The 24,825-nt window shown below is 41.3% G+C and overlaps 1 protein-coding gene across 7 annotated transcripts in view; it reads right to left on the bottom strand.

Annotated features, from left to right (window-relative positions):
• Window positions 1-3,728: 3,728 nt before the first annotated feature.
• The window catches only part of LOC133390575 (solute carrier family 23 member 1-like), a 65,351-nt gene continuing 44,254 nt past the window's right edge, over window positions 3,729-24,825 (bottom strand). For all 7 annotated transcript variants that reach the window (XM_061639451.1, XM_061639450.1, XM_061639453.1 and 4 more), the window contains 9 exons: window positions 20,892-21,051; window positions 19,294-19,475; window positions 17,406-17,526; window positions 14,551-14,707; window positions 13,450-13,703; window positions 11,993-12,157; window positions 7,939-8,047; window positions 6,214-6,309; window positions 3,729-4,870 (listed from right to left, as the gene is read on the bottom strand). In XM_061639451.1, the coding sequence (XP_061495435.1) occupies window positions 4,605-4,870; window positions 6,214-6,309; window positions 7,939-8,047; window positions 11,993-12,157; window positions 13,450-13,703; window positions 14,551-14,707; window positions 17,406-17,526; window positions 19,294-19,475; window positions 20,892-21,051 (1,510 nt within the window). In that variant the 3' untranslated portion in view covers window positions 3,729-4,604. The remainder of the gene's footprint in view (window positions 4,871-6,213; window positions 6,310-7,938; window positions 8,048-11,992; window positions 12,158-13,449; window positions 13,704-14,550; window positions 14,708-17,405; window positions 17,527-19,293; window positions 19,476-20,891; window positions 21,052-24,825) is intronic.

Genomic DNA, 24,825 nt, shown 5'->3' on the forward strand with positions numbered 1-24,825 from the left:
GTCTGGTTCCAACTCAAAATGGAGCACCTGTTATTGAGTGGGGGACCTTGCTTTTTGAGTCCCCTTCAAATATATGCCCCCCATCCCTATTTAGGATATTCCAGGTTTACTCCTGAAATTGTCAATTACTCTTAATAGTCTCACACTAGGCCTCAGCAACATGACATTGGCACAAACAATAAACAGTAAGTAGTGGTGGTCAGTAAAGCAGCTTTTCAGGACACAGGAAGTTCACACACCCACACCTTGTGGTGATTGTGCTGCCTAATTTGGGGGAAATCTGAATTATTTGAATACACTATAGCAGCTGCTATCAACATCTGCAAATGTCAGTGATGATGGGAGTTGTAGTCCAGCAACATATTTAGGGCACCAAGTTGGGGAATGCAGGATATGACTTCATCAGAAAGTAATAACAGAAAATTATACCACATTTTGCTAAGAAGTAAAATATGTTTTTTTATTTAGAGTTGTTTTTGGTTTTTTAGTATAGGGTTTATTTTTTACAGAATATTTTTCACAGAAGACCATCAAATCCACAATATAAGATCAATTTTAATGACACATGGAGAGGGTGAAATTAAGAGCACTCAGGTTGGGTAAGGTAGAGATTGTTGATGCAAGGTTATCCTTATAGCACACTTCACCCACAGTGTCATACAAAAATCAGACTGGTCTGAGGTGTTAAAAATCATCAACCAGTTAAATCTTAATGTATTAATTGCATGATTGATTAAATTTGCATGAAGATAAAGCAATCAGTCTGAAGGAAAATGCATTCCTTTCTTTAGAATTTAGATAAAGCACATGTGCCACAGTACTTGCCATCTTTGATGAGATGATAGCTTGGATGCTGTCTTGCTTCCTATCAACAGAACAGTTCATGTTCACAGAACAGGGCTTTCCTGCCTCTCTCTTCCCTCTGCAGCCCCATATGCCACCACCACCCCTACAGATCTGCTCCTTAGGATTGCTGGAGTGTTGTGAATGGCCTGAGATTTGGTGCAGAGGACTGTAGATGGAAAGGGAAATTGATGATAATCACCTGCCCCTTATGTGAATAGAGCAAACTGGGCTCCAAGGGTTTGTCTTGTGTGTAAGAGAGAAGACATGGCTTATCTAAGATGCTGCTTGCCACCTATGGTGTTTTTTAAAAAATTTTGGGACCAGATTAATAGGGGATATCTCTTAAAATTAATAAAAAACCACTTGACTAAACTTTGCAACCCTGTTTTTTTCCTATCCTTGATTACAGTTTACAAGTATGTATAGAATGGAGTTTCTGCATGTCTGGTTCAAAAGTGTGCACATTCTGCAGCCAGCATTATAGAAAGTAGGACCTTCACTCATCACCTGTTTGTGGTGAAATGGAATTGAATGCTTTCCCCTGCCCTCCCCCATCCCCAAACGGAACTGATGGATGCAATTTCAGCTTCTTTTGTCTTTGTACACAGCCCCAACTCCTGAATCCCATCAGCCTCAAGCAGCATAGCCAATGGTCAGGGGTGATGGGAGTTGTAGTTCAACAACACCTGGAGAGTAACAAGTTAGCCACCTCTAAGCTACACATATGCAAGCAAAATCCCACAACAGAGTCAGGACGATTGTTCCATATGCACAAGTGTGTATTACGTGCCTGAAAGGCAGGAATGTGATCTTGTGTACATGTCATAAATGGCTGATACCAAGAAACCACACAAAACCACCAGTCTTTTACCAAGCAAGGATAAAAAGGTAGACAGGAAACTTAATTGGTCACAGCAGCCCATGCAGATCTTACCACTTATCAGACACCACCACACAATGGGAGAGAAGAGGGCCATGCATGGCACAACCTTTGTGACACAGCTGACCAAACTACTTGTCAGAACAGCAATTAAGGTAATTTGTGTGCTGCTCATGTGTAGTGGGATAATTTGTGTGGAGCTCTTGCCCTATAAAATGTACACTGTTTTCAGGTAAACATGTACTGAACTGTCTACCAACTACTAAGTGAGTGAAGATGGAATAACGAAAGCCTGGACAAGGGGAGAGGGAGAGAGAGATTAGCAAAACAGAAATAGAGAGCTGTCAACAGGTGCTAGGCAACTACAAAATAACTCTTGTAGAATGAACAGACAGGCAGAAATTGAAAGAAACATCACAAAAGTATAAAGGAAATTCATCCTAACTGCTACAAACATACTAGAAAGGAGGATACATATTTGGGGCATATTCTGAGCAAAGAGGGGATTTCTAGAAATGAAAAATGGAAATAGAGGACAGCCCCATTCCTAAGACAGGCTGAGGTACAGTTCTATTTGGCCATTAATAGCATATAGGAAAGTCACTCACTCCCCCTCAAATCAGTTTCATGCCAATTGCACTGGGACTCTCAGCCAGAAGAGGTGTGCAATTGACAAGAAACGATGAGACTGACCAAAAAAAGCCAGCAGTAATTCCTCCCTGGTCTCCCAGAGCACTTGAAAAGGCACAATCACGAGTGCAAAGGCGGGTCCCCAAGGCACTGGCCAGCATTTTCTTTGCTTGCCATCCACTCCCTTCCCCTTCATTAGACCCCGGTTTGTCTTGCAGTGATTTGCAAGAGGGAGCGGCTGGCTGGCTGGGATTCGCCTCAGCCTCTGCAGTTGGGAAGAAAGGACTTAAGGAAAGAACCAAAGGAGATAGTGTCATGTATGCTCCCCTCGCCTTCCCTTTGTCTTGGGGGGGAGACTTTCCCACACAAGAAGCAGGGAAATACATGCACACAAAGTTAAAGGGCAGAAGAATGGCTCATTCTTTCAGAGGGAGAAGGTCAGGTGAGCAACTGCTCTGGGAAACCCAAGAGCGTGGAAGAGAAAAAGCCTGCGATGGAGGAAAGTGGCTCCTTAAGTCAATGCGCCACTCTGGGGTAAAAAAGAAGGGGAGGAGTGCCAGTCCTCCCTCTCTGTCCCTCCTCAAACCAGGAGGGAAGGGAGGAAGAAGAACGGGTGGGTTGGTGGGTAAGACCGGGCCACTCGTGCTCATTTCATGGTCTCCCTCACTCCCAATCTCAAGCCACATGATACAAGACACGTCGCAGGATCTGTGGGACTTTTGTTTTTTTGTTCTCTTGTTTCCTTTGCTCTTTCATTTTCCTATGAGTGCCTGCGTGTGATTTACCTCATGTACATCGAGAGAAGGACAAGGGATCACACGTCTTGTCTTATGGGGAAAGAATTGTGGTCTCAGTCAGAACTCCCCCTTATACACACACACACACACACACATAAAGAGAAGGACTTTCAAGGGGAAGGGGTGCCCCCTCAATTCCTATTACCAAGAAAGAGAAGGGGACAGAATTCATTTATACTAGAGTGGGAGGTGGGGAAGATGTTCAGCTGGGAGAGGCATGCAATTGACAAGAAACAATGAAACTGCTCCCCAAAAGCATCCCCTTCTCCATTAGCAATATTGATACTCCAGATGCAGTAAACATGCAAAATAGGGGGTGGGGACATGAAACAGTGACACGAATCCTTCCCAGAGGAATGCCAACTGGTGTGAACGGAAAACCTCAGATTTGAACGTAGGAAGTGTGAACCTTGAAAATCTATCATGATGGCAAAAGCTGCGTCTTTTTTCAGCTCCCGTGTGAATGAGCCCTTAGACTACAATTAATGCTTCATATATCTTTATCAGAAGGCGCTTCTAGATAATGCCAACAGTACACCTAAGAGGCCACTTGTTACACACACACAAGAAAACAATTTTTAAAAAAATCCCTGTATATGTCACAGGTTAGTTTATTGATTACTTCCTTTTGGCACAACATTTTTATGATTTAACCAAGAAGATAAAGCATATCTCTGTATAGTATTTGTTCTGTGTGGCTTCTCACAAATACTGACTTTCATGGAAGTCTAAAAGCAGCTTAGAACCTACAAATTTATTTTACAGATTTCTGGAAGCCTGTTGTAGCAGATAACATAAATAACATATATTAAAAGGTATAGTATGTCCTCCAGAGACTTACAGCAGAGATGGGGAACCTGTGGCCTTCCATATGTTGTTGAACTACATCTCCCATCAGTCTTGACCATTAGCCATCCTGACTGGGGCTGATAGAGTCCAACAACATTTGGAGTGCCACAGGTTCCTCATCCTTGCTTTACTGTTTAACAAATCTGAAGACTAAAAGGTATGGGAGCAACAAAATATTGAGACACAGGTAAAGTAGTTCAGCCAACTGCATAGGATCATTCTAGCAGAGACAAAATCTTGAGTCTGGTTTTAATGAGGCCTAAGTCAGTAACCTTGCTCCTTGGCACTAGCTTGTCCAGTTACTCAGGAACTCAAAAACCACACACTGGATTTTCAGGGCAACAGGTTCCCGGGGTAGGAAGGAAAACAAGCTCTCCACCTTGGACCTGCTGGGGTCCCTAATCCCTAGTCAAGGTTATTCCTCAAAATGGTACTGTATTCTTGCAGCAGAGAAATTGACACACAAGATCGCGCTGAACAAATGGCAAATTATGGAGCGGCTTGCAGGAACTTAGTCTTTCTTGCTTCAGCCAGTGGCATGAAAGAGCAAAAATGATGTTATTTCAATGGCTTAGCAAACCAATTTGTCTACTGGTGTGGTCTTAGATTCTGGTGTCAACATTCATTTCTGCGTCCCTTTCTGAATTAATATTGCTGTTGTTCTCCTGTACATGATTATTGTGTTCCTGTGCATTGTTTCTAGCTGGGCGCTTGGGGCACATTGGGAGGTACTGAAACCAGTTAGCAACACAGAACTTAGAGCCTATTCCAAAGGGTAGATCATAGATGTCCGTGGTGTTTGCAGTATCATCAGACTCCTCCTTATAACCCTCTTTCCATGCCAGGAGTCCCCGTTCTTCCTTGCTCCCTACCAAAGGAAAATAGAGTGGTTATCAAAAGCCTTCATACAGAATACAAAGTCTTTTGTGTCATTGGCAATAGGCATGGGCATCATTTGGTGCCACAAAAAGCATGAATCTTACACCACTGTCCTTTTAGACTACATTCACAATAAACAAGGCTATTTCCCACTTATAACAAGAATATGAAAGTGACAGGAATGCATCCTCTATATTCTTTTGAGTACTGTATGAGTAAAATACAAGGCACATTATAATAAACATAGCTCTACAGTACACTGAGTATATGCTAGAGAAACATCATACAAATTGCCCCTGTAAATCTATAAAGTGGTTTTGTGACTTTCTGCTGCAAAAAAACAATGATGAGTGCAGTTTTGCATCAGCACCCACATGCCTTGCTCTAACTAGATATCTCCCTGATCCCAATCAGTAGTGACTACACCCTCTGCCTTCATAACTCAAAACACTGAGGATACTTGTACTACATCAGTGGGGCCCTTTCAGGGCCAATGTAGCACCATGCATGCTTGGGCAACTGCAGGGGCTACAAAACCCTGACAGGACCTGCCAACAATGCTTGCCATATTTTTCCCCTCAGACTGGTGATTTGAGAAGCACCAGTTGGCACAGTCTAGCTGCTGCTTTCACTTCCCACAATGCCTCTGTCATAGCATCGCTCTGGGACACTAGAAGTTAAAACAGCAGCCTTCAGCCCCTTCTCCCCATCACTGATGCTGTTGGCTGCCAGGGTCCACTCACGGGTGTCTGCAGGAAGTTTCTGGGATGGAAAGGAGTAAAACACTGAAAGGGGGAAGCAAGCCCCTGGACACCTATGACCAGAGTGCATGTATTCAAGCACCCATCAAACCTGGTGTGGCCCCTTTAAATTTTACTCTAGCTGTATGAGAAGTGCGCTCCTGCGGGTTAACATTTAAATGACCCAACCAGGTGGGTGGCGGCCAACTGCATAAGTTTTCCCAAGGAATTAGCTCCACCCTTCTAGCATGTTGCTGACTCTGCGGTCAGGATCTATGTGCACATGTGGATGGGTCGTTTAAACATTACCCAGTAATGCAGGAGTCACTCATAGAAAATGCAGCTTCTGCATAGCTAAGCTAATGTTTAAAGATCTCCAGTGTTACTGCTTCAGCGGCTGTAGCCAGAAAGTTGTTTTGTTTTGTTTTAAAGTCACCCTATCAGGACAGTGGTCTCAGACTTATTCTGAAGATGTTCTGGGCTCAAGATTTTCTGACGATATTCTGGGCTCAAAGCACGGGCAGCCATGTGCAGCCAGACTGCTAGAATACAGCCAAGAAAGCTATAATAATTACATTATTGTAATTCCTACCTGGTATAGTGTTATCGAGAAGAAAGCCCAGGAATCCCCCAACAAACATGCCTGTAGTTAGCAGCACACTGATCACTTGGTCCAGCTGTTCAATTCCTAGAAACAGAATCCATTGGTCAAAACAAACAATCAGAACAAATTAGAACCCCCAATAGAACCAATAAGGGAAGTCATTTAGCATTCTACTATCTTCAAAAGCACACAATATTTACCTGACACTAAAATCACATTTTTGCATGATTCATGTGAAATTTTGTATTGTACTACTACAGCCATATAAATGGATTCCCCTGTTGTGACCTCTGCCCAGATTATTGTCCATGGACAAAGTTTTCATATACACAAAAGGAATACATAGGAAATGTCCTGCTGAGTCAAGACTACTGAGCTCATCATACTATCGTAACAAATCATAACTATCACATAATTACAAACATCTCCCTGAATCTACCCAGTCCATATTCTCAACACTCCTGCTCAAAAATCAGGCCTCATAATGGAGATATCCATCACATGTTGCTAAATCTCCAGCATCTGAAAAAATGAGGATTATGCTTTGGACTGCTGCCAACAAATATGTTACTTTTTGTATTATGCTAATTATTTAAACAGCAGCCATTCATCCAAGTCTCTGCACTGCTTTAGAATCGCTATATCTAACCATAACAACAGACCTGTTCATCTTCATCTTCAGAATCTCTAATGATGGTGAGACCAACTAGAAGCCCAAGACAGGATGTTGTCATAACTGCAGTCCAGGTGTTCTAAACCACCTGATGTGATGAGGGAGAGCCAGGATGAAAATACTTGTGCTATCTTCTTGTCACCACCCCTCTCCACAAGTTGTAGCAGGGAGGAGCCTCTTCTAGTTGTGGAAGCTCCTGGTGTTTTTTAGAATCCTGATTTTTCAGGGTTTTATCTTGTGTGAGGAGCCTACACAGAGCAGGCTCCCTTCTTCAGAGATTATCCCTCCAACTCATGAAGAGTGACAGAGATGGTGATTTGGGGGGCAGGGAGACAACCACACTTGTTTTCTCTCTCCCACATCAGATGGATTGAATGCCTGAAAAGGGCTATAATAACCTAAACCCAACATTTTTGTGAATTTATTTTGTGAATATAGAGCTTGTTTTGTATTTAATCATATTATTTAATTGTAATACTGACTTGCTGACTTTGCCTATTTTGAATTTGTTACCTTTTGTAACACACTGCTTTTATAGCATTTTTTGGTATCTGATGTGTATTGTAAGTAGCTTTGGCAATGATACACTTTGGGAAAGTTGCATATAAATTAAACTAAAACTACAATCTTACGATTTAAATCCACTAGATCCTACCGATTCTATGCACATTGACTGGCAGGATAAACATGGATTTACAAGCATGTATCCACCCAAAAAGATGGTCAGCTTTGATAATGCTGTTAACTGAATCTGGAGGATCAAGCGCTAAATACAGGTGTCTAGAGCAGTTATCAGCTAGCATCTCAAGACAGAAACCAACCACAGCAGATGAGAATCAATCCACAGCAGCTTCTTAGCATGAACACTGTATCTGTCAAAATCCACTCATTCAAATTCATGACATAATTGAAACCACAGTGTGGGTAGAAGCTAATTTATGGGAATTGTGCCCCTATTTTAGTGTGCTAATTTCTAATTAACTTTCTGTTGATTTCAGGTGAAAGCAAAATATAATAAAAGCCATGGTCTCCCTGTTCACCTGTTTTAACTGCTTCTGAATTACGCTGTACCCAGAAAGGAACAGTCAGACCCGAGAATATAGAAAATCCAAAGATGAACAGGTTTCTTGAAGAGTTCATATCTGTATACTGAATAAGGAGGAGATGTTATTTACAGAGAAAAACAAATCAAAGGTACTAAACTCATTTATTTCACCAGCCAGTTTTGGGGATGTACAAAAGAGAGCACTGTTAATTATTTATCGTACTATCTGTGTGCAAGTGCATTATTGAGAGTAATAGGACAAGTCCATGCCCTGAAGAGCTTACACTCTAAAATTAAGCATAGTGGAAACAGAAGAAGGGAGGGAAGGGGAGCCCAGGGTAAACAGAAAAGCAATATGTGATGGTTTCAGATGCAGTGCGTAAGTGTAGCCCCAGGCAGAGTTACATTAAGGCATGGAATCCAGGGGTCTACGCAAAAGGCATGACAGCAAAGGTGCATTTTGAGGAAGAACTTGAAGGAAGCAAGTGAGGTGATGCTAGTGGCATCACACAGATGCTATGGGGCAGACCCAAAAAAAGGGGAGAGGGAAAGAGATAAAGGGTCTTTTGAGGGATCAGACCTTCTGACAATGGAGAGGGTTGTGAGAATATTCAAGAGCCACAACATTCAGACTGGATTTGTCTTCTAGTGTGCCACTACAAGAGTTGCTCTTTGACATTTGGGCTAATTCACATGTTGTGCACATCAGTTGACAAGATGCCATCACTATTCTCAGAGTTCCCTGTCCTTTGCCATCTTTCTACAAATCTGAAGTATTTCATTTTTACATTTGAGCAACATGCCAGTTTAGCAATAAATTCCTTGGACAGTATCAAGCCAAGTCATAAAGTAAACCCACTGGAATAAATAGGCTTATATTTATATTTATGGGTCAATACCAGTATAATAATAATAATAATAATAATAACAACAACAATAACAACAATAATAATACTTCAAGACAATATATTCTTGATTTATTCCACAACTCTAAAGTTGGTAGTATGAAAGAACTGAAATATGGCACTTTTATGTTTATCACTGTAAGACAACAAGTGAGGTAGCAGAATATTCCTACAGTCCTGCTCTAAGAAGAATCTTTTGCTTTAATCTGTTTTTAGATTGGTTTTAATCTGATAATAGAAATACAGATTTGGAGAAGCCATCACACTGTTCTCTTTGGGTTTCTATAAATTGATTCATGCTGAACTAGGATGTTTAGTTTTCCATATAAGATCTGTAAATATCCTTTTCTATATTTTACAATCTGTGCTGCAATAGAAAAGGGAACATTTTCAAACAAATAAAATCCTTTTGATAATGCTTTTATTTTTTATGATAGTAATTCTACCTAACAATGAGATCTTCAATTTAGATCATATCAGAAAATAACTTGTAATCTTATCTAACAATCTGACAATTATGTTGATAAAGGTCATCTATGCTATTAGTCAGCAAGATGCCTCACTGGTTTTAGGACCTATTTCAATCTGCTGATTTACTTCATTTTTTTTTACAGCAGAGTTAATGTTTCAACTTACAGTTTTATTTTGCTTCTGTTAATCTTGTAGTTTAAAACTCACTTATATGTATTAATACAATTTAACACATAGTTCATTGACTCTTTTGGATTTGTTAAAGATCTCAAATCATCAGGTTCATCATAAAGTCATGTTACCTGGGTCCTTCAACATTCTGCATTTCCTGGCTTATTATTGCAAATGGTTCTGTACTTAAAGTGAGTAACAATTTAGTAACAGCAGCCTTGACATTGTAAACTGAAATGTCCCTATTCCCATCCATGGTGCCAATTCATGTAAAAATATTTTTAAAGGTAATGAAATTTCCAATCTACCCTGTCAAACATCTTTTCAGTATCAATAAATGTCATTTATTTATATCCCGTGCTTCCTCCCAGCAGGGAGTAAACTTCTGTTTACTAATTATGGATAGTGCTTTTCCTATAATAAACCCCATTTAGTCTGTAGCTTGTAGTAATGAAAATATTTTTTTTCTAACTGTAATTTCTAAATTACAGAGTAATTTTCTGTACTAAGCCTTGTTTGTTCATTGTTCATTCAGTTCTCCTACCAACCTCCAACTAGTGTCCCATTGTTTACCACTGATTTAAGAGAAATATTCATTAGAAAGTGTTTGCGTATGTTATAGGATATTTCCTGGACATATTGCTCATATTTTAATAGAAATGTACTCAGTCCTCAGGTTTTATTAACTGGTGTTTTTAAAACAGACCTTTCCAAGTTTCTACATAACAACATATGACACCATTGTTAAAACATCTGCACTGGCTACCCATTCATTACCGAACCAGGTTCAAGGTCCTTGTAATAATTTACAAAGCCCTCAACAATGGTCCAGGGTACCTCAAGGACCACCTGAACCCTTATATCCCAGCTCGATCACTGAGATCATCTGCTGGAGCATCCTTGGGCATCCCCCAAGTTGGCAAGGCTCATCTGACAACAAGAAATCAAGCCTTCATTGTCATCAGCTGAGACCTGAGGAATGCTCTGCCAATAGATATTCAGCAGGCACCTTCTGTTCTGATTTTTAAATGCCTGCTGAAAACTTTTCTGTGTCACCAGATTTATGCAGGCAATTAAGACAATCTATTTCTGCAATAGTTAGTTAATATCTGAGTTTAAATTTTTATATGATTTTATTCTGTGTTTATATATGTTGTGATGTAAACCGCTTTGTGAGGTCTCCCTGGAAAGCGGCATATAAATGCTTTAAATAAATAATAATAATAAATAATAAATATGGGTGCATAACTAGAAATAAAAAAGTTTAGGGCCCTTTTTAACTTCCCCACCAATTGTCCCCTTTTTGATTCACTCAGCCTCTTTCTTCAACCTGAGGACATGGGCCCCTTTGCTCCTCTGCTCCTCCAACCCATCCTGTGCCGCTTCTCAGTTAACAAACAAACGCTCGCCTCTAACCCACCCAGCATCCTTTTTCACACTACTCCTTTCAAAATGTGTTATTCAGAGCATCACAAGGACAGGGCTGTAAGACCTGGGAAACAGGCTAGTAATACAACTGTTGTTCCTAATCCTCTTTCCTTGTAAGGTCCTTTTGCTCTTCTGCCTTCCTTGGTTCTTGAATGTTAAATGCATGAAGACTTGATAAGATATTAAGTACCCACTTGAATTACTTTCCATTTTAGAATAGGAGTGAACAGAAAATAGTCTGGGAAAGTGATGTGTGAGCATGGCCACTGTGTCAAGAATATAGATAGGTAAAAAATGAAAAGACTGTTCTTATTGCTAGTGGAATAAGAGTTGATGGAGAAGATGGTCTTAAAAGCATAGAGCCCATTGCATTAAATCTAAATGTAATAAAGCTGTGATGGTTCAGCAGAAAATGGAGTTGCAGTGGGAGAAAGACAGATAAATTTCTTTAAATCATATTTAATGTTAAAATACATTTATCATACACCACACTGACTCTCATGCTTTATTATGTAATTTATATTTTTATGCAAGCTTAAAAGTACCTTACATGGTTAAAAGTGCCCATTTAAGTTCATTGCCCCACAGTGAAAAACACTGTAAAAACTGATCCATCATCAAGCCTAATAAAAACGGATGTAACCAAACCTGTACATTCTTGAGTAACTTTGGTTTGGATTTGAAAAGACCCACCATGAGCAGTAATGACTGCCAAATGTAACCATCCCATCCATGCAACTGGCAGTCTTAACAACAGAGCAACCATGCAAAATAGGAAAAACTATTACACTTTGTAATTCACCTGTTACTCAATGGTCCTTGATGACCTTCTGAACTGAAACAGTGAATACTAAATTTGTGCTTCTCAGCTGTTTCTTAGCTGTTACAGATTATGCATCTTCATTATAAGCTGACTCGAGGAACTATGTTTAGGCTGAGAGGCAGGATACAATGAATACATACTCAGGCTAGCCTTGGAGTGCTAAAGATGATCAGCTAAACTGAAACTGCACAAGGCCAAATTGTGCTTCCTCACCTAAGCAGAATAAAACTTTCTGAAAGCAAAACTCTTGCCTGTAAATTAGAAACCCCCACAGCAGTGATGATGCCAAACATCACAAAGAACATTCCTCCAATGATGGGAGTTGGAATGCTGGCAAACATAGCTCCAACCTTGCCGAACATGCCAGTCAAAAGCATAACACAGGCACCAGCCACAATGACCATTCTACTCCCTACCTGTGTTGAAAAGAACAGAAGAGAATTACAAGCCATAAAAAAAAAAACAGAATCTTTTATGTTAGATCTGTCAATTCTGGCAGTAGTCAGATTTACAAATAAGATTACAATACGACTAATTAGCCAGTAGGGTTACCATCATTTTGTCATTTCAAAAAGAGTACATTTGGCTTCGATAAGTGAAAAGTAAGAGTATGCTGTTGCACCATCTCAAAAAGAGTACATGTACTCTTAAAAGAGTACGGTTGGTAACCCTATTAGCCCAGCCAAGTGTTTTTTATATCAGTGGAGCATCAGTCCAACCTATCTGGTTGTCCCATGGACTTCCCTGTTAAATATACCATGTTTTTAGCTCTAGGTGTTGTATTAATAAATATTTATTCAATAGGAGATGTCACATTATTCACTTTGAACAATCTAAATTGCAATAGCAGATATTAAATAGTCAGGGATGGGGCAGGTGGGTGTGGTTTGTGGGAAACAGACTTGTAGGCCTAATTAGGCTCATGGGCAGGAGGTTCCCCATCCCTGTTCTGTAAGACAGAGAACACTAATAAACTTTCAAAAGCTAATCATATTACTGCACACTGTGTTGATCTTGATTTCTGAGGCTATACTACCAGCATAAGGACTAGAATGTAATAATTTATTAGCAATAGAAGCGAATCCTTTAAATTTCTTACAGTAAGCCTACATATGAGCACCAAGTTGTTCAGAAGGACTCTTCAGACCAATAATTCAGCAGATTTTTACATTTAGAAGCTCAGTGGACCTTGTGGTAGTTCAGAGCAGTCTGATGGGGCCCAGCCCCATTACCTTTCGTTCCATCCCCTTAGCTACTATTTAAAGAAACCTATAGGGGGGCATGATTTGGCAAAAATTAGAAGGCATCAGGAGTGGGGCCTGTAGATTTAGTTAATTTGAGCACTGAGCCTGCCCACCGCTACCGATCTTCCCCTGCAATGTGCAGGTACAGAGGAGTACTGGGAGATTCTCAGGCTATGCTCTCAGTTCACCTATGCTGTGGCCTGGCCAATGCCCCACTTAAACAAAATGCATACTCCAGAAAATTCCCCGGAATCCTCTGCAAAGCACAGGATTTCCACAGCAGATGCACTGGGTGTTTTCAGCAGACAAACTGATGTGGAAAGAGTTCCCTGAAGGAAGAAAGTTTGAAAAACACCATGCATAGCCAACTTTTGTTTTGAGTGCACATGATTGGCTTCACTTTTTAAAAATGCTAGCATTTTGCTATACTGAAATTCAATGTATCGTACTGAAATCAGACTTACCCGGGTGATGCCCAAAGCACCCACATTTTCACTGTAAGAAGTAGTGCCATTCCCTGTTCCCCAGGCCCCAGCCAGAAGGCAGCCAATCCCCTCCATTCCAATTCCACGGTTGATAGCATGCTTGGGAGGGGGTGGAGCACCAGATAAACGAGCACAAGCATAGTAATCTCCTACTGACTCCACCATGGAGGAGATCACTCCAGCTATGATGCCAAATATCCCGGCCAAGCTAATAGTTGGAACTCCCCATTGACCTGTACATCACAAACACAAAAACTAAGTGTTCATGTTAGCGTTGTGGATCCGAGACTAGTAAAGTTCACCAGCATACATCACTAAATTTTCCCCAAATGTTGTCCAGTTTTGGAGTCAACTGAACTTTTATTTTTCCTGTTAACAATCTTTAACAGCAAGAGACACACAATGATTAGAATGCAAGGTTGTCAACTAAATTCAGGGTACTTAGGACTGCTTAGCAGGCAATAACCACCACAGGGAGACTATTTTAAATTGCTCCGCATATCAGCTGTCATTATGTGGTGAATTGTTCAAGTGCACCTTGAGAAACTCCACCATTAGCATTTCTCTAGGTGAAAACTACCACCAAGCAATGAGTCATTTGTGTGCAATGATTAATTATAGCATATAGGATAAGAAGAGTGGCTGTAAGCTAAGTCAGAAGCAATGGTCTCCACAACCCTTCCAGTTAAGCACTGCTTGGAAGGAAAGAACCAGAATTGGGGATGGAGGAAGGGAAGAGACCAGACTGCACCAAGAAGATGATCCCTCCTGTCATAGTGTGCTTGACTCTCCGCCTCTACTTGCTTCCAAGCTCCTACACGATCTTGTTGCTCCAAGGTTTTATAAAAAATATTTGCATCCCTGTATGGATTCAGGCAGCGATTCCACTCTAATATCAAACTATTGTTTCAAACATACATAGACTGTTATCAGTACCATTAACCATCTTCCAAAGATCATATTAAAATTCAATTAACATTTTAAATCTGAAATTGCCTAATAAAGCGTAATAAACAATTGATTAATGCTTTCACTCCAAATGGTGCAGCAAAAATCAGCAACATTGTAGCATGACAATACCTGGGTAAGGAAACCGAAACCACGGTGCCTTGGACAGAACATCACCTTTGCTGTCAGTCCGAGCTTTATAGCCATGAGCATTTTTGTCCGAAGGGAAGACATTGGTGACGGTAAGTACAAAACAGAGAAGCCAAGAAATTGTAAGGCCAAACAGCACCTAATCATTTACAGAAGACAATACATCTTTGTCATTGGTGAGACTTGTTCTTCTGGACAGGAAGTTCTAGTATAATTCAACAATATTTCCCATTATATTTGCAAGGTGCATCAAAGAAATATAGATGTAATGTAACTGGTTGTCACTCCTTCCTTTCATTTATGCTGAATTTCAGTGTCATTAAAAGTATTATTGGATAATGATATTTTGCCTCTTATCTGAGCATTTCTGTGGATGGTAATTCTGTGCTAATCACTTGATAGAATACTCCCAAAAGCTTTATTGGACCACTTCTAGCTCCTGAATTAGCCCCCAGAAAGCTTAACTGTGTTGTTGTACATTGCATCATTACATGGATTTGGTAAGATGAGCACAACTGTAAATACCAACTGATCCTAACTGCTACTCTAACCTAGACTAAACTTTACAAAAATTCACAGAGCTGCAGCTGAAAATGGAAGCCCTATGTTGAGCTCCATTCCCTGGTTTCCCCTTGGTAACATGCAACTCAACAAAGCTTGTGCCCTCCTGTCATCATGCTGATGGGGAGCAGAGACAAAAAAAACAAGCAAAGGACACTGGAGGGAGAGACATAGTTCCATCCTGAGATCATGTCTGCCACTGTATAAATTTACAGGATGGTTCAATATCATCTGCATGCCCATGATCAACTGGCTTGTATAATCCATGATTCATATTGTGCCTTGACCACACACAGCTGTACAATTCACTCAGGGGATCCAGATGGTAAAACACACAAGTTTTCATGAATGTATTTCTTTTGTTTGACCTGATTAGAGAGATTGTGTCTAGGGCAGGGCTTCAGCCAGGTCACCCTATAATGTAGCTAGAAGTTCTTATTTCCACCATGCTACATTTCAAAGCAAATATATCAAGCAGAAGGAAGGAAGGAAGGAAGGAAGGAAGGAAGGAAGGAAGCCAACTGAGGGAGAACTTGATTGGGTGAAATGGGTGAGACACATGCAGTTCCTATACATCTAGTTTTAACACAATCATAAAAAGGGAAACCACCAAATTCTCCCTTGAGAAAAGCAAGCCTGGCACTAGCGATGGGGCTCCCTTTTGAGGCAAGAAGCACCCAACCCTTTTCCTTCTGCGTTTGCAAATAATAATGCTTTGCATCACGAATACTTTCAGAAGCAGTGGGGGAGGAGGGAATCAGGAGTGGGAAGATCTCATAGACTTCTAAAGCCTCTTTTTTTTAAGAGCAAGAGATAAAGGGCACAATTCTTCATCCCTTTCAAATGCTTTGCAACTAATGTGCCCCTTCTCCTCTTCTGAAACCTGAACTGATCCACACCCAAGAAGCAAGCACAACATCCAATTCCTTTCTAGACTGGGTGATCTGAAGGCAAAATAGTCACTCCTGGGGTTGCAACTGCCTTCCACCCTCCCCCTGTGTAAACTCCTTCTCTCACCCTCCATCATCCTTATCACTGTTCTCCCATGTAAGCTTCTCTCAAGTACAAGGTCCCTTCACACCACCTCTGTCCCTCACATACATACATACACACTCACACTGCGCCGCTACAGATCTGCCACCCCTGCTACCATGGAGAAGGAGGAGTCAGAAGCCCCCGCAGCAGAGGCTGCAGCAATATCCTCCCCAGGAGTGCCAGCCCAGAAGAGGAGGAAGAGCCACACTGCAGGGCAAGAGACAGGCTGTAGGCTGGGATGAGTGAATATCTGCCTAATTGCGCCCCCCCATTGGAATTAAGCAGATTTTTTGAGGGCTTCTGCTGGCAACCTGTCTCCTGCCCCACAGTGTTGCACCTCCTCTTCCTTGTCCTCCTCTGCAGGCAGAGGCTGTATGGTTTGGCTGGGGAGCCCTCTCCCCCACCTCCTCCTTCACCCTGGTGTGTGTGTGTGTGCGCGCATGTGTGGGTGGTCGATTGGAGGAGGCCGGCAGGGGGGCGGCTGCAGAAAAAGTAACAGGATGAAGTCCCAACACATCCCCCCTGAAAAACACACCTGATTATTATTTCTGATATTCTCTATCTTTGCAGAGCAACTCTTTGTGCCTGGTTACCAATTCATTCCTCTTTTTCCCCATTTTTTTTAAATGCTTTGAAATCATTGAGAGTGTGAATGATACTTTTATTGATCTACTCTATATGTGAGCACTTCAAATGTGTATTCCCTTTCACTTATGTCAACGAAGTGTTGATTGTAACTGACAGACAGAAAGCAACAGGGAGGAATGAGATGTTGATTGTACGCAGTGGGGGTGGGGAAGGCACTGACTTGATTATCCACCTTAATCTGCTCTGCAATGCACTTGAAAAGGAATGTAAACAGGCAATAATTACAGAGTTCAGAATAAAGATCAATACCAGTGGAGACTCGTGAATAAATTATAATATTGATAATTCTCTGCAAAGAAAAAAAATCAGAGGAGATAGAAAAAATGAAAAGATATTGGAGGAAATGGTTAACAACCACTGAGGGGGCCACACTTAAAAACAACATGTAAAAAAAGAAGATTTATCCTTACTTGGCACAACACAGCATTAATCAAGTGGTGAACTTCCTATTCAGATAGTCATTTTTTTTGCCAATGAATGAATGGAAGCCAATAGTATTTGCTGGGTGATTGAAATGAACTATGATTTAACTTTATTTTAGTCTACCTGCTGTGGTCTATCTGGTCACCCAAAGTCCAAAGGAGGTAACTCACTGGGAAGATCTGGAAGAGGTAGATCTTGGAGAAATGGCATCTCTTGCTTTTCTTGTAAGATGGCACTGGAACAGGCACATTTTTCAGGTACTGAGAGAATAGAACTATGAGGAAAATGGTTCTAATGTGACAAGCAAAGAAAGAAAATAAGTCATCTGTATGCTTTATGTTGACTTGGAGGTCCTGATCCAGAACTTAAGGGAACATTTATATAGGAACAAACACAAACATTAGTGCCAGCTTGCATGTTTGCAATGCATACTTTTTCAGACATCAAGGCATATTGTTCCTGTTACACTACTTTTTCACAGCTATGTTTTCTACACTAATGTAAGGGATCCAGCTCATATAGTGAGATATTAATTGTACTGAATCATCTTGCAAAATCCCACACATCTTAATGCAAATTACAAACAGGTACATGAATTTGATATCACAGTTCTTTGGTCAGAGTTTTTGTGTTTTCTGAAAGATCATCAATTTTAGGCTGCACTTCTTTGCATATTGACATGGGAGTGTGCCCTATTGAATTCAATGGGGCTGACATTGTCCTGAGTAAATATGCAAAGGAATGGATTGTGCTGTTAATCTGATGGTGGTCTATTTGCTCTGCATTTATATTTTGTGACTATAGTGCATGTTATGTTTAATTTTTTAATTGTTTTTAATCTTATAAGCCACTTCGCATCTTGTGACAAAAAAGCAGGATAAAAAAACAAGCATGACTGTGCTTTGTTTTTAGCAGGGGGCCATGTGCGCTTACTATTCAGTATTTGAAACTGACAAAAAGCTTGTTTTAAAAATCAGGAGATCTAGCCTATTCAATGCCTTGAACAATTTCTCCACATATGGGCATAAAACAAATCATGGGCAAATGCTATAATGCTATATATACTTCTAATTTTTATTTCATTTTTAGTCAAATCAACAGATGCTATGCTATGTGATTGACATGGAGGTCTAGAACTAACAATATAAAGAGGGAATGTCATATTTTGGTCAGTACAGATACATTGTTTCCAAGTAAATGTGAAATCCTCCTAGTTATGAATTATTTTACATTTGCTGGTTAATACAGATAGGGTGGAATCCAAATGATGCCCTTGTGCTTGCAGAAGAGCTTTTGATCCAGCAGACCTCTCTCCCCTCCTTCTATCAGCAGAGGTAATTTTTGCTGATTTCCCCTCCCCCCCTGCAGTATTCAGCACCCCTCACAAATTAGCTCGAGAGAGTTGGGAGATCCTCCAGGTCAGGGTGGAAGGTGCTGCAGAAAGAAAGGCAATTTGACAAAAAATGCATCCTCTCCTAATTGGTAAGCATCACTATGTCTACTGGATCAAAAGCCCTTCCATGGGTGCAAGGACACTATTCGGACCTGTAGTCTTTGCACATTGACTGGGTAATTCACAAAATATGATGTTTACACTACGAATTTGTGTCCATTTCTCTGTTTGGAGACTATGCACATCAACTTGGCAATGTACATAATTCCCAATTTATACCAGTTTCATATATTCCATGCAACTGTATACAACAACAACCAGTGTTTATACACATTTTTCATTTTAACTCACATTTACCAGAACATAGTCTCTGTTTGGAGACTATGCACATCAACTTGGCAATGTACATAATTCCCAATTTATACCAGTTTCATATATTCCATGCAACTGTATACAACAACAACCAGTGTTTATACACATTTTTCATTTTAACTCACATTTACCAGAACATAGTTACTTAATATATGACACATACAAATACATAACAGACAATGCTCCCCATTACTTGGATGTCTATTAAATGGATCTATGGAAAAATGGGATATAGTGTTATATTTTTTGTTTACATCATATTCATTTTGGTAATAAAGGGAGGCAAAACTTACATGGCTGCTATGCCCCAGTGTTCTCCTGCATCATCCCCTGCAGATCCAAAGAGAGGCAGCGCCACCAAGGATATAGTTGGAGCAATTGTCAAAGGGCCAATGAACCGCATCAGAAATCCAATGAGACCAGAAAAACCAACAAAGATTTGGAAGCAGGCAGCTACCATGATCGCTCCCTGCAACTGAAAGAAAGAAAGACTTTCAATGGGTTTTTATTTTCATGTGGGATCTTTCCCTTTAAGTTGTTAAGTACTGTTGTAAGAATGACAGTGGGCTGGACAGGAGAGAGTTAATGGAGCTGGACACTGCCTTAACAGTCCTAGTAAAATTCCCAAGCATCTTTCTTCTGTTAGGGCAGCTTTCACTCATCTGGAACTGTCCAGATGTTTGGACTACAACTCCCATTAGCCCCAGCCAGCAGCTTAGCTGATGGGAGCTGCAGTCCAAAACATCTGGAAGGCACCAGATTGGGGAAGGCTGTGTTAGGGAGACTGGATTTTTGAATGGCTAGTAAAAAATATCTGAAAGGGGGATACCTCTCCAGCTGTTGCAATCTAGGTATCACAGTATCCTACTATTTAGAGCCCAAACCCAAGACATTCCACACACAGAGACAGCATCTCCAGTGGTTACTGTCATGAAAGCCTGCATCTAAGATGGTTGTGGAGCAGGGAATTGTGGGGTTTCTTTTTGACAGTGTGGGACCTTCACAGATTAACATTTGGTTTTTGCAAGCCAGCATGATTTGGCAGTTTTACTGCCCAGCTGTGGGTAATCAAAGGCCCAGCCTAGCACCTTCTTAGCAGTAAAGGTCTGGTTCCATCAAGATAAAGCCTGGGAAGCTTTAGGGAGGATGTGCCATTTGGTCTGTGATTAATGGGCCCTTACCTCATGAAGAAACCCCTGATTGGATAATTGTCTCCAGCCTGTTGCTGGGGATTTTGCCATAAGTATGGGCAGAAAATTCTAAGTTTTGTTCCTCTTCTGGGTCCCATCATGCCTACTTGATGTTGCCCGGCAAGGTTCCATTTTGCCATAGACTATCCTGACTGTTATCTCTCTGAAGAGAGGTGGCTATGCAACTGAAAGCCTTTATGTAAGTATTAGGCTAGGCTAGATAGCTTTCTTGTTTTCTTTATTGTGATTGAACTCTCTACCTTGCCCCTCCTGGGTGTGGTTATTAAGGAACCATTTTGCTGCTGTAACTGTGCACCGCTTTTATTCTTTAATAAATTTACTTCCATTTGCCAGTGTGTGTTCATTTCAGGAGGTTAGTTCTAAACCTGGTACCTTGACCATTGACCATGACTACTGTGTAAATTGGGTGTTTGCCTAAGGCTCCAGGGCAAGGAGTGCCTCTTTGGCTCTTGCCCTTTGGAATTTCTGGCAAGTTTAATGGGCTCTGAGTTTCCCCATGGCTCGGAGTGGTAAACCAGTATAAGGGGTGGTGGCAGCTACCTAAACTGCAGGGCTGTTGTGACCGTGCACAGCCTTGGCAGGGAAGGATATTGTTCCAGGTTCAATTGCCCAGGGTGGGGAATTGGTTCCTGGGACAGCGAAGGGCGGGGGAAGGACTCCCAGCCGATCATCACAGTTACCTCTCGTATTCGTGTCTGCCAGACATCAACAAACTCTGGAGAAGCAGCATCCACCAAACTGGCATTTTGAGTCCATTGAGGGCACTTCCAGTAGGGGAGAGAGAGCATGGCCAGTGAAGGAGTTAAGAAGGCAAAAGTCCCTCCTTGCAGAATAGGGAGCCTGTGTTCAGGATTGGGGGAAGAAATGACACAGCTGAGTGGAATGAACTTTGGGGATTTTCCTAGATAAACCAGCCTAAACATTAATACAAATGCAACAACAACAGAAAATACAATTGAAGTCATTTACCTAACTCCTAGCAAGGGAATATTATAGCTCAAGGGTTGCCAGCTTGGCACTTTCAGGTGCAAGTGTGCCTGCCAATACCTCCAATGGTACCCAGGGAAAATCTCAGTAAATATCTCCTCTAAAATCCACAATGCACAAGAGTGTTTCCTCTTCTGCTCAGCATTTTCACTGGCTCAGTCTGGACTCTGTCCTACATTTAACATGCCCCCTTAAACATGTCCACACTTCTCTGGATACCAGGACTGGTCACCCACTCTTCCTACCATTCTGAGCAGAGGGGAGGGGAAAGGTCAGTGGTGGTTGACGTAGGGCCTAGGGGTGTTTGACATAGCTTGTTTGCACCTAGTCCTGTCCCTTTTTAGATGTGGCAGCCATTTTGTATTATGTCACACATCACACAGCAGCCATTTTGTGACTGGTGCCCACTGCACTCTTACAAAATTCCAAATGTGCCTACTGGCTCAAAAAGACTGGCAACCCTTTGTATAGGTCATTGGCCTTCAACTAGTGAGCTGATCTTACCTAAGATGGATCACACCAGCAACACCACACCTGTCTACTAGAAAGAAAATGAGAAAGGTAAGGAGAAACGGGAAGAAAAAAGGATAAGGGAAGGGGAAAAGGCCAGAATTTCATAGTAGTCAAGAAAATATAGATGAGTATATATAGTAAAGAAAAAATATGATACAAGAAGGAAAAAATGGGATCCATAAGGACTCCAGCCTAGATGACATTGAATAGAAATATGCAATTCATGCATCTTTCCAGAAGATGATACTGCTGTTCTGCCTGCTTTGCAGTAAATTCCTTTGCCTCTCAGTTCCTGCTTCTACAAAAGTTTTGTATTGATTCAAACAGTATCAATGTCCTAACATAAAGCATACTTCCATGCAGGAGAAAAGTGGGGGTGGGTGGGAATACATGTAGGTCATCGCATGCAGAAATCACACACACACGTTTCTTTGGCCACACATGCAGGTGCTACAAAGTACCCCTGCAGCAGGTAGCAATGGCAGGAATTATACCTGCAGGTTCCCCATACACCCTGTCATGTAGGTGGCCTTACACTTTGCAGACAGGCAGCAGTTACAGTTGCTTGTCTCAGGGTAAACTCCATTATGTTGAACAGATTGCATGTTGCCCGGCCGCCAGGAGCAATGAAATCTTGGCAGGCCCTTCTGCCTTGCAAATCATCCTAGGGAGAATTTGCACTAAAGAACAAGCTTTCCCCTTCCAGTGGTTTTCCCCTGAAAAACCTCCCCTTTTATCCTCATCAGCCTTCATCTCAAACATGCACGTGCAAGGGGGAGTAAAAGCAGCTAGGGAAGGTGGCTTCAGGAAAAAAAGGTGACTCGCAGATGAAGGAGTAAGCACTCCTTTCCTTCTCCATTGCAAATCATCTGCTTTTTGGAAACCAAGGTAGCAAACTAGCTCCACAGTTTAAATTACCACTTTTCTCCTTCTTCAGGGTATTTTTATCTCAAGATTTTTGAGATGAAGATACATTCCAAATGCCTCAGTTCTATTACCTATGTGCAACTAGGGTTGCCAGGTTCCTGGCCTGAGACTGATCCTGTATCTTTAGGAGAAGAGAAAGTCAGCCAAGTGCAGGTGTTCTTGCAACACTGTAATGAGAAAAACCACAACGTGGAATTCTCCCTTCCCCCTGCACAACTTTTAAAGCTACAGAAGACCTCTTGCAGGCCGGGCCTGGCAACCAAGACGTCTTCTGTATCTTTAAAAGTTGTGCAGGAGGAAGGCAGAATTATGCCTTGTGTTTCTTCTCATTACAGGGTTGCAAGAACACTTGCACTTGGCTGACTTCCTCTTCTCCTAAAGATACAGGATCAGTCTCAGGCCAGGAATCTGGCAACCCTATGTGCAACTGCATTCATGGGAATGTTTCTTAACTGAAAGCTGAAGTTCTGAAATTAAATTCAGCAGCTGCTTAATGCATCCCTGCAGAGACCCTCCCTCTCCAGTCTATTCACTGTATTATGCAGCCACGCGAGTGGCTGTATACTATGGTCAGCATGGATTTTTTGCATTCCGCAATGTTAAATTGAAAATACCTCCTATGCCATTCTGATGCTTCCCATCAGCTCATTTCAAAACAAAACCTTACAAAATTTATAGTCCTGAACTCAGAAACACTTGCTTAACAACCCTCTAACTTTTCATGGTGTTACACAAAACAGTCAGAGAGAATCGAGAGTTCAAAGTGTAAAAAGAGAGAGAAAACCAGACCCCTTTTGGACTTTTTTCTGTCAGTGTTCTCATAATCTGTTGAAATTCATTAAAAATCAGCCATGCTCACAGAGTACCTGTAATCCTATTACTTGTTGTGGTGTAAATTAGTTAAGCAGAGAGTAACAGCGGTCTGAAATGAGTGTGTGCCAGTGTGTGTGCATTTACCTAAGAAAGCAGATTTTTACCCTGCATTGAGATCACTGAGACTTAAGACTTAGTAAAATAAGAAAAGCTACTTTATTTATAGAAATACATAGTAGATAGAAAGGCATACCTAGTTCTAACTAACTGTTCCCAAATTCTTCCAAGCTACACAGGAAGTGAATGGGACTGTGAAAGACCAACCCAAATATGTGTTTGCATTTTGACAAATTTGTAAGGCAGTACAATATCTCAGATAGGTGGTCAGCTCTCCTGCTCCCCTGGAGCATTCACTATAGCTGCAGAATTTCCCTGCTTTTCAAAGTTTGATAGCAATATTTGTTGGCTATAGGTACGTTCTTAAACCGCAATGTTTTTTTCCTATTAGTGAAAAATCACTAGGGATAGAGGAAGAAATTCAGTTCAGTTTGCATTTAAAGACAAATCTATCTAATTTATGTTTCCCAAAACAATATGAGAACCAAAACGCAGTCATTCTCTGAATTTTGCAATGTAGTTCTCCAAGTAATGTGTACAAAAATGCATACTCTAGGTCAGCCTCTCCCAACCTTTGGTTTCCCAGAAGTTGTTGGACTAGGGGCTCATCCAGATAACTGTAAAATGTGTGACATGATCGCTTTGTGTTTTCATTATTTTTCGGTCATCCGTATGACGCCTCACGCTTTTGCACATTTTCATGCGGTGAAATCCACTCCTGTAATACCACAAATCATGCGATTTGCTTTTTTAAACCGGGAATCATCCCCTGTACCTTCAGGCGCTTGGATGCAATACCACGGACTTTACAGCTGTGGGCATTTGATGGGCGGTTCTTGGGTGGTTCCCCATATCCCTTCCCTCATTCTCAGCCAATCACGTATTTCCACTGTTGCACATGTGTGCGAATGTCCGGGGAAAGCCCAGGAAAAAGGAAACTATCATAGCAATGGTGTGGTGTTAGGGGGGCCCCCTGCAACTTCTACTGCGCAGATGCAAAAAAACGCATTTGCGCAGAAGCAGCAACAGTGGCTAATTTTTAGCCAGCCTGCAAACTGGGCAGCCGCTCAGGGTGAGATCTGCAATTGTGGTTGTTTGTAAACTTTTTCAAGGAAGAAAATATTTATCTTTGCCTAACCTCCACCTCCCACCCCTCACCCCCCGCATCAAATGCCCTTCTTGAACGTATTGGTCTTTGCTTCCAGGCATCTAGAGTCGAGGGAGAGGGGGGGAGAAGAGAAATAGAGGCTTTCCTCT

The sequence above is a fragment of the Rhineura floridana genome, chromosome 8 (genome assembly GCF_030035675.1).
Source record: "Rhineura floridana isolate rRhiFlo1 chromosome 8, rRhiFlo1.hap2, whole genome shotgun sequence".
NCBI classification, from domain to species: domain Eukaryota; kingdom Metazoa; phylum Chordata; class Lepidosauria; order Squamata; family Rhineuridae; genus Rhineura; species Rhineura floridana.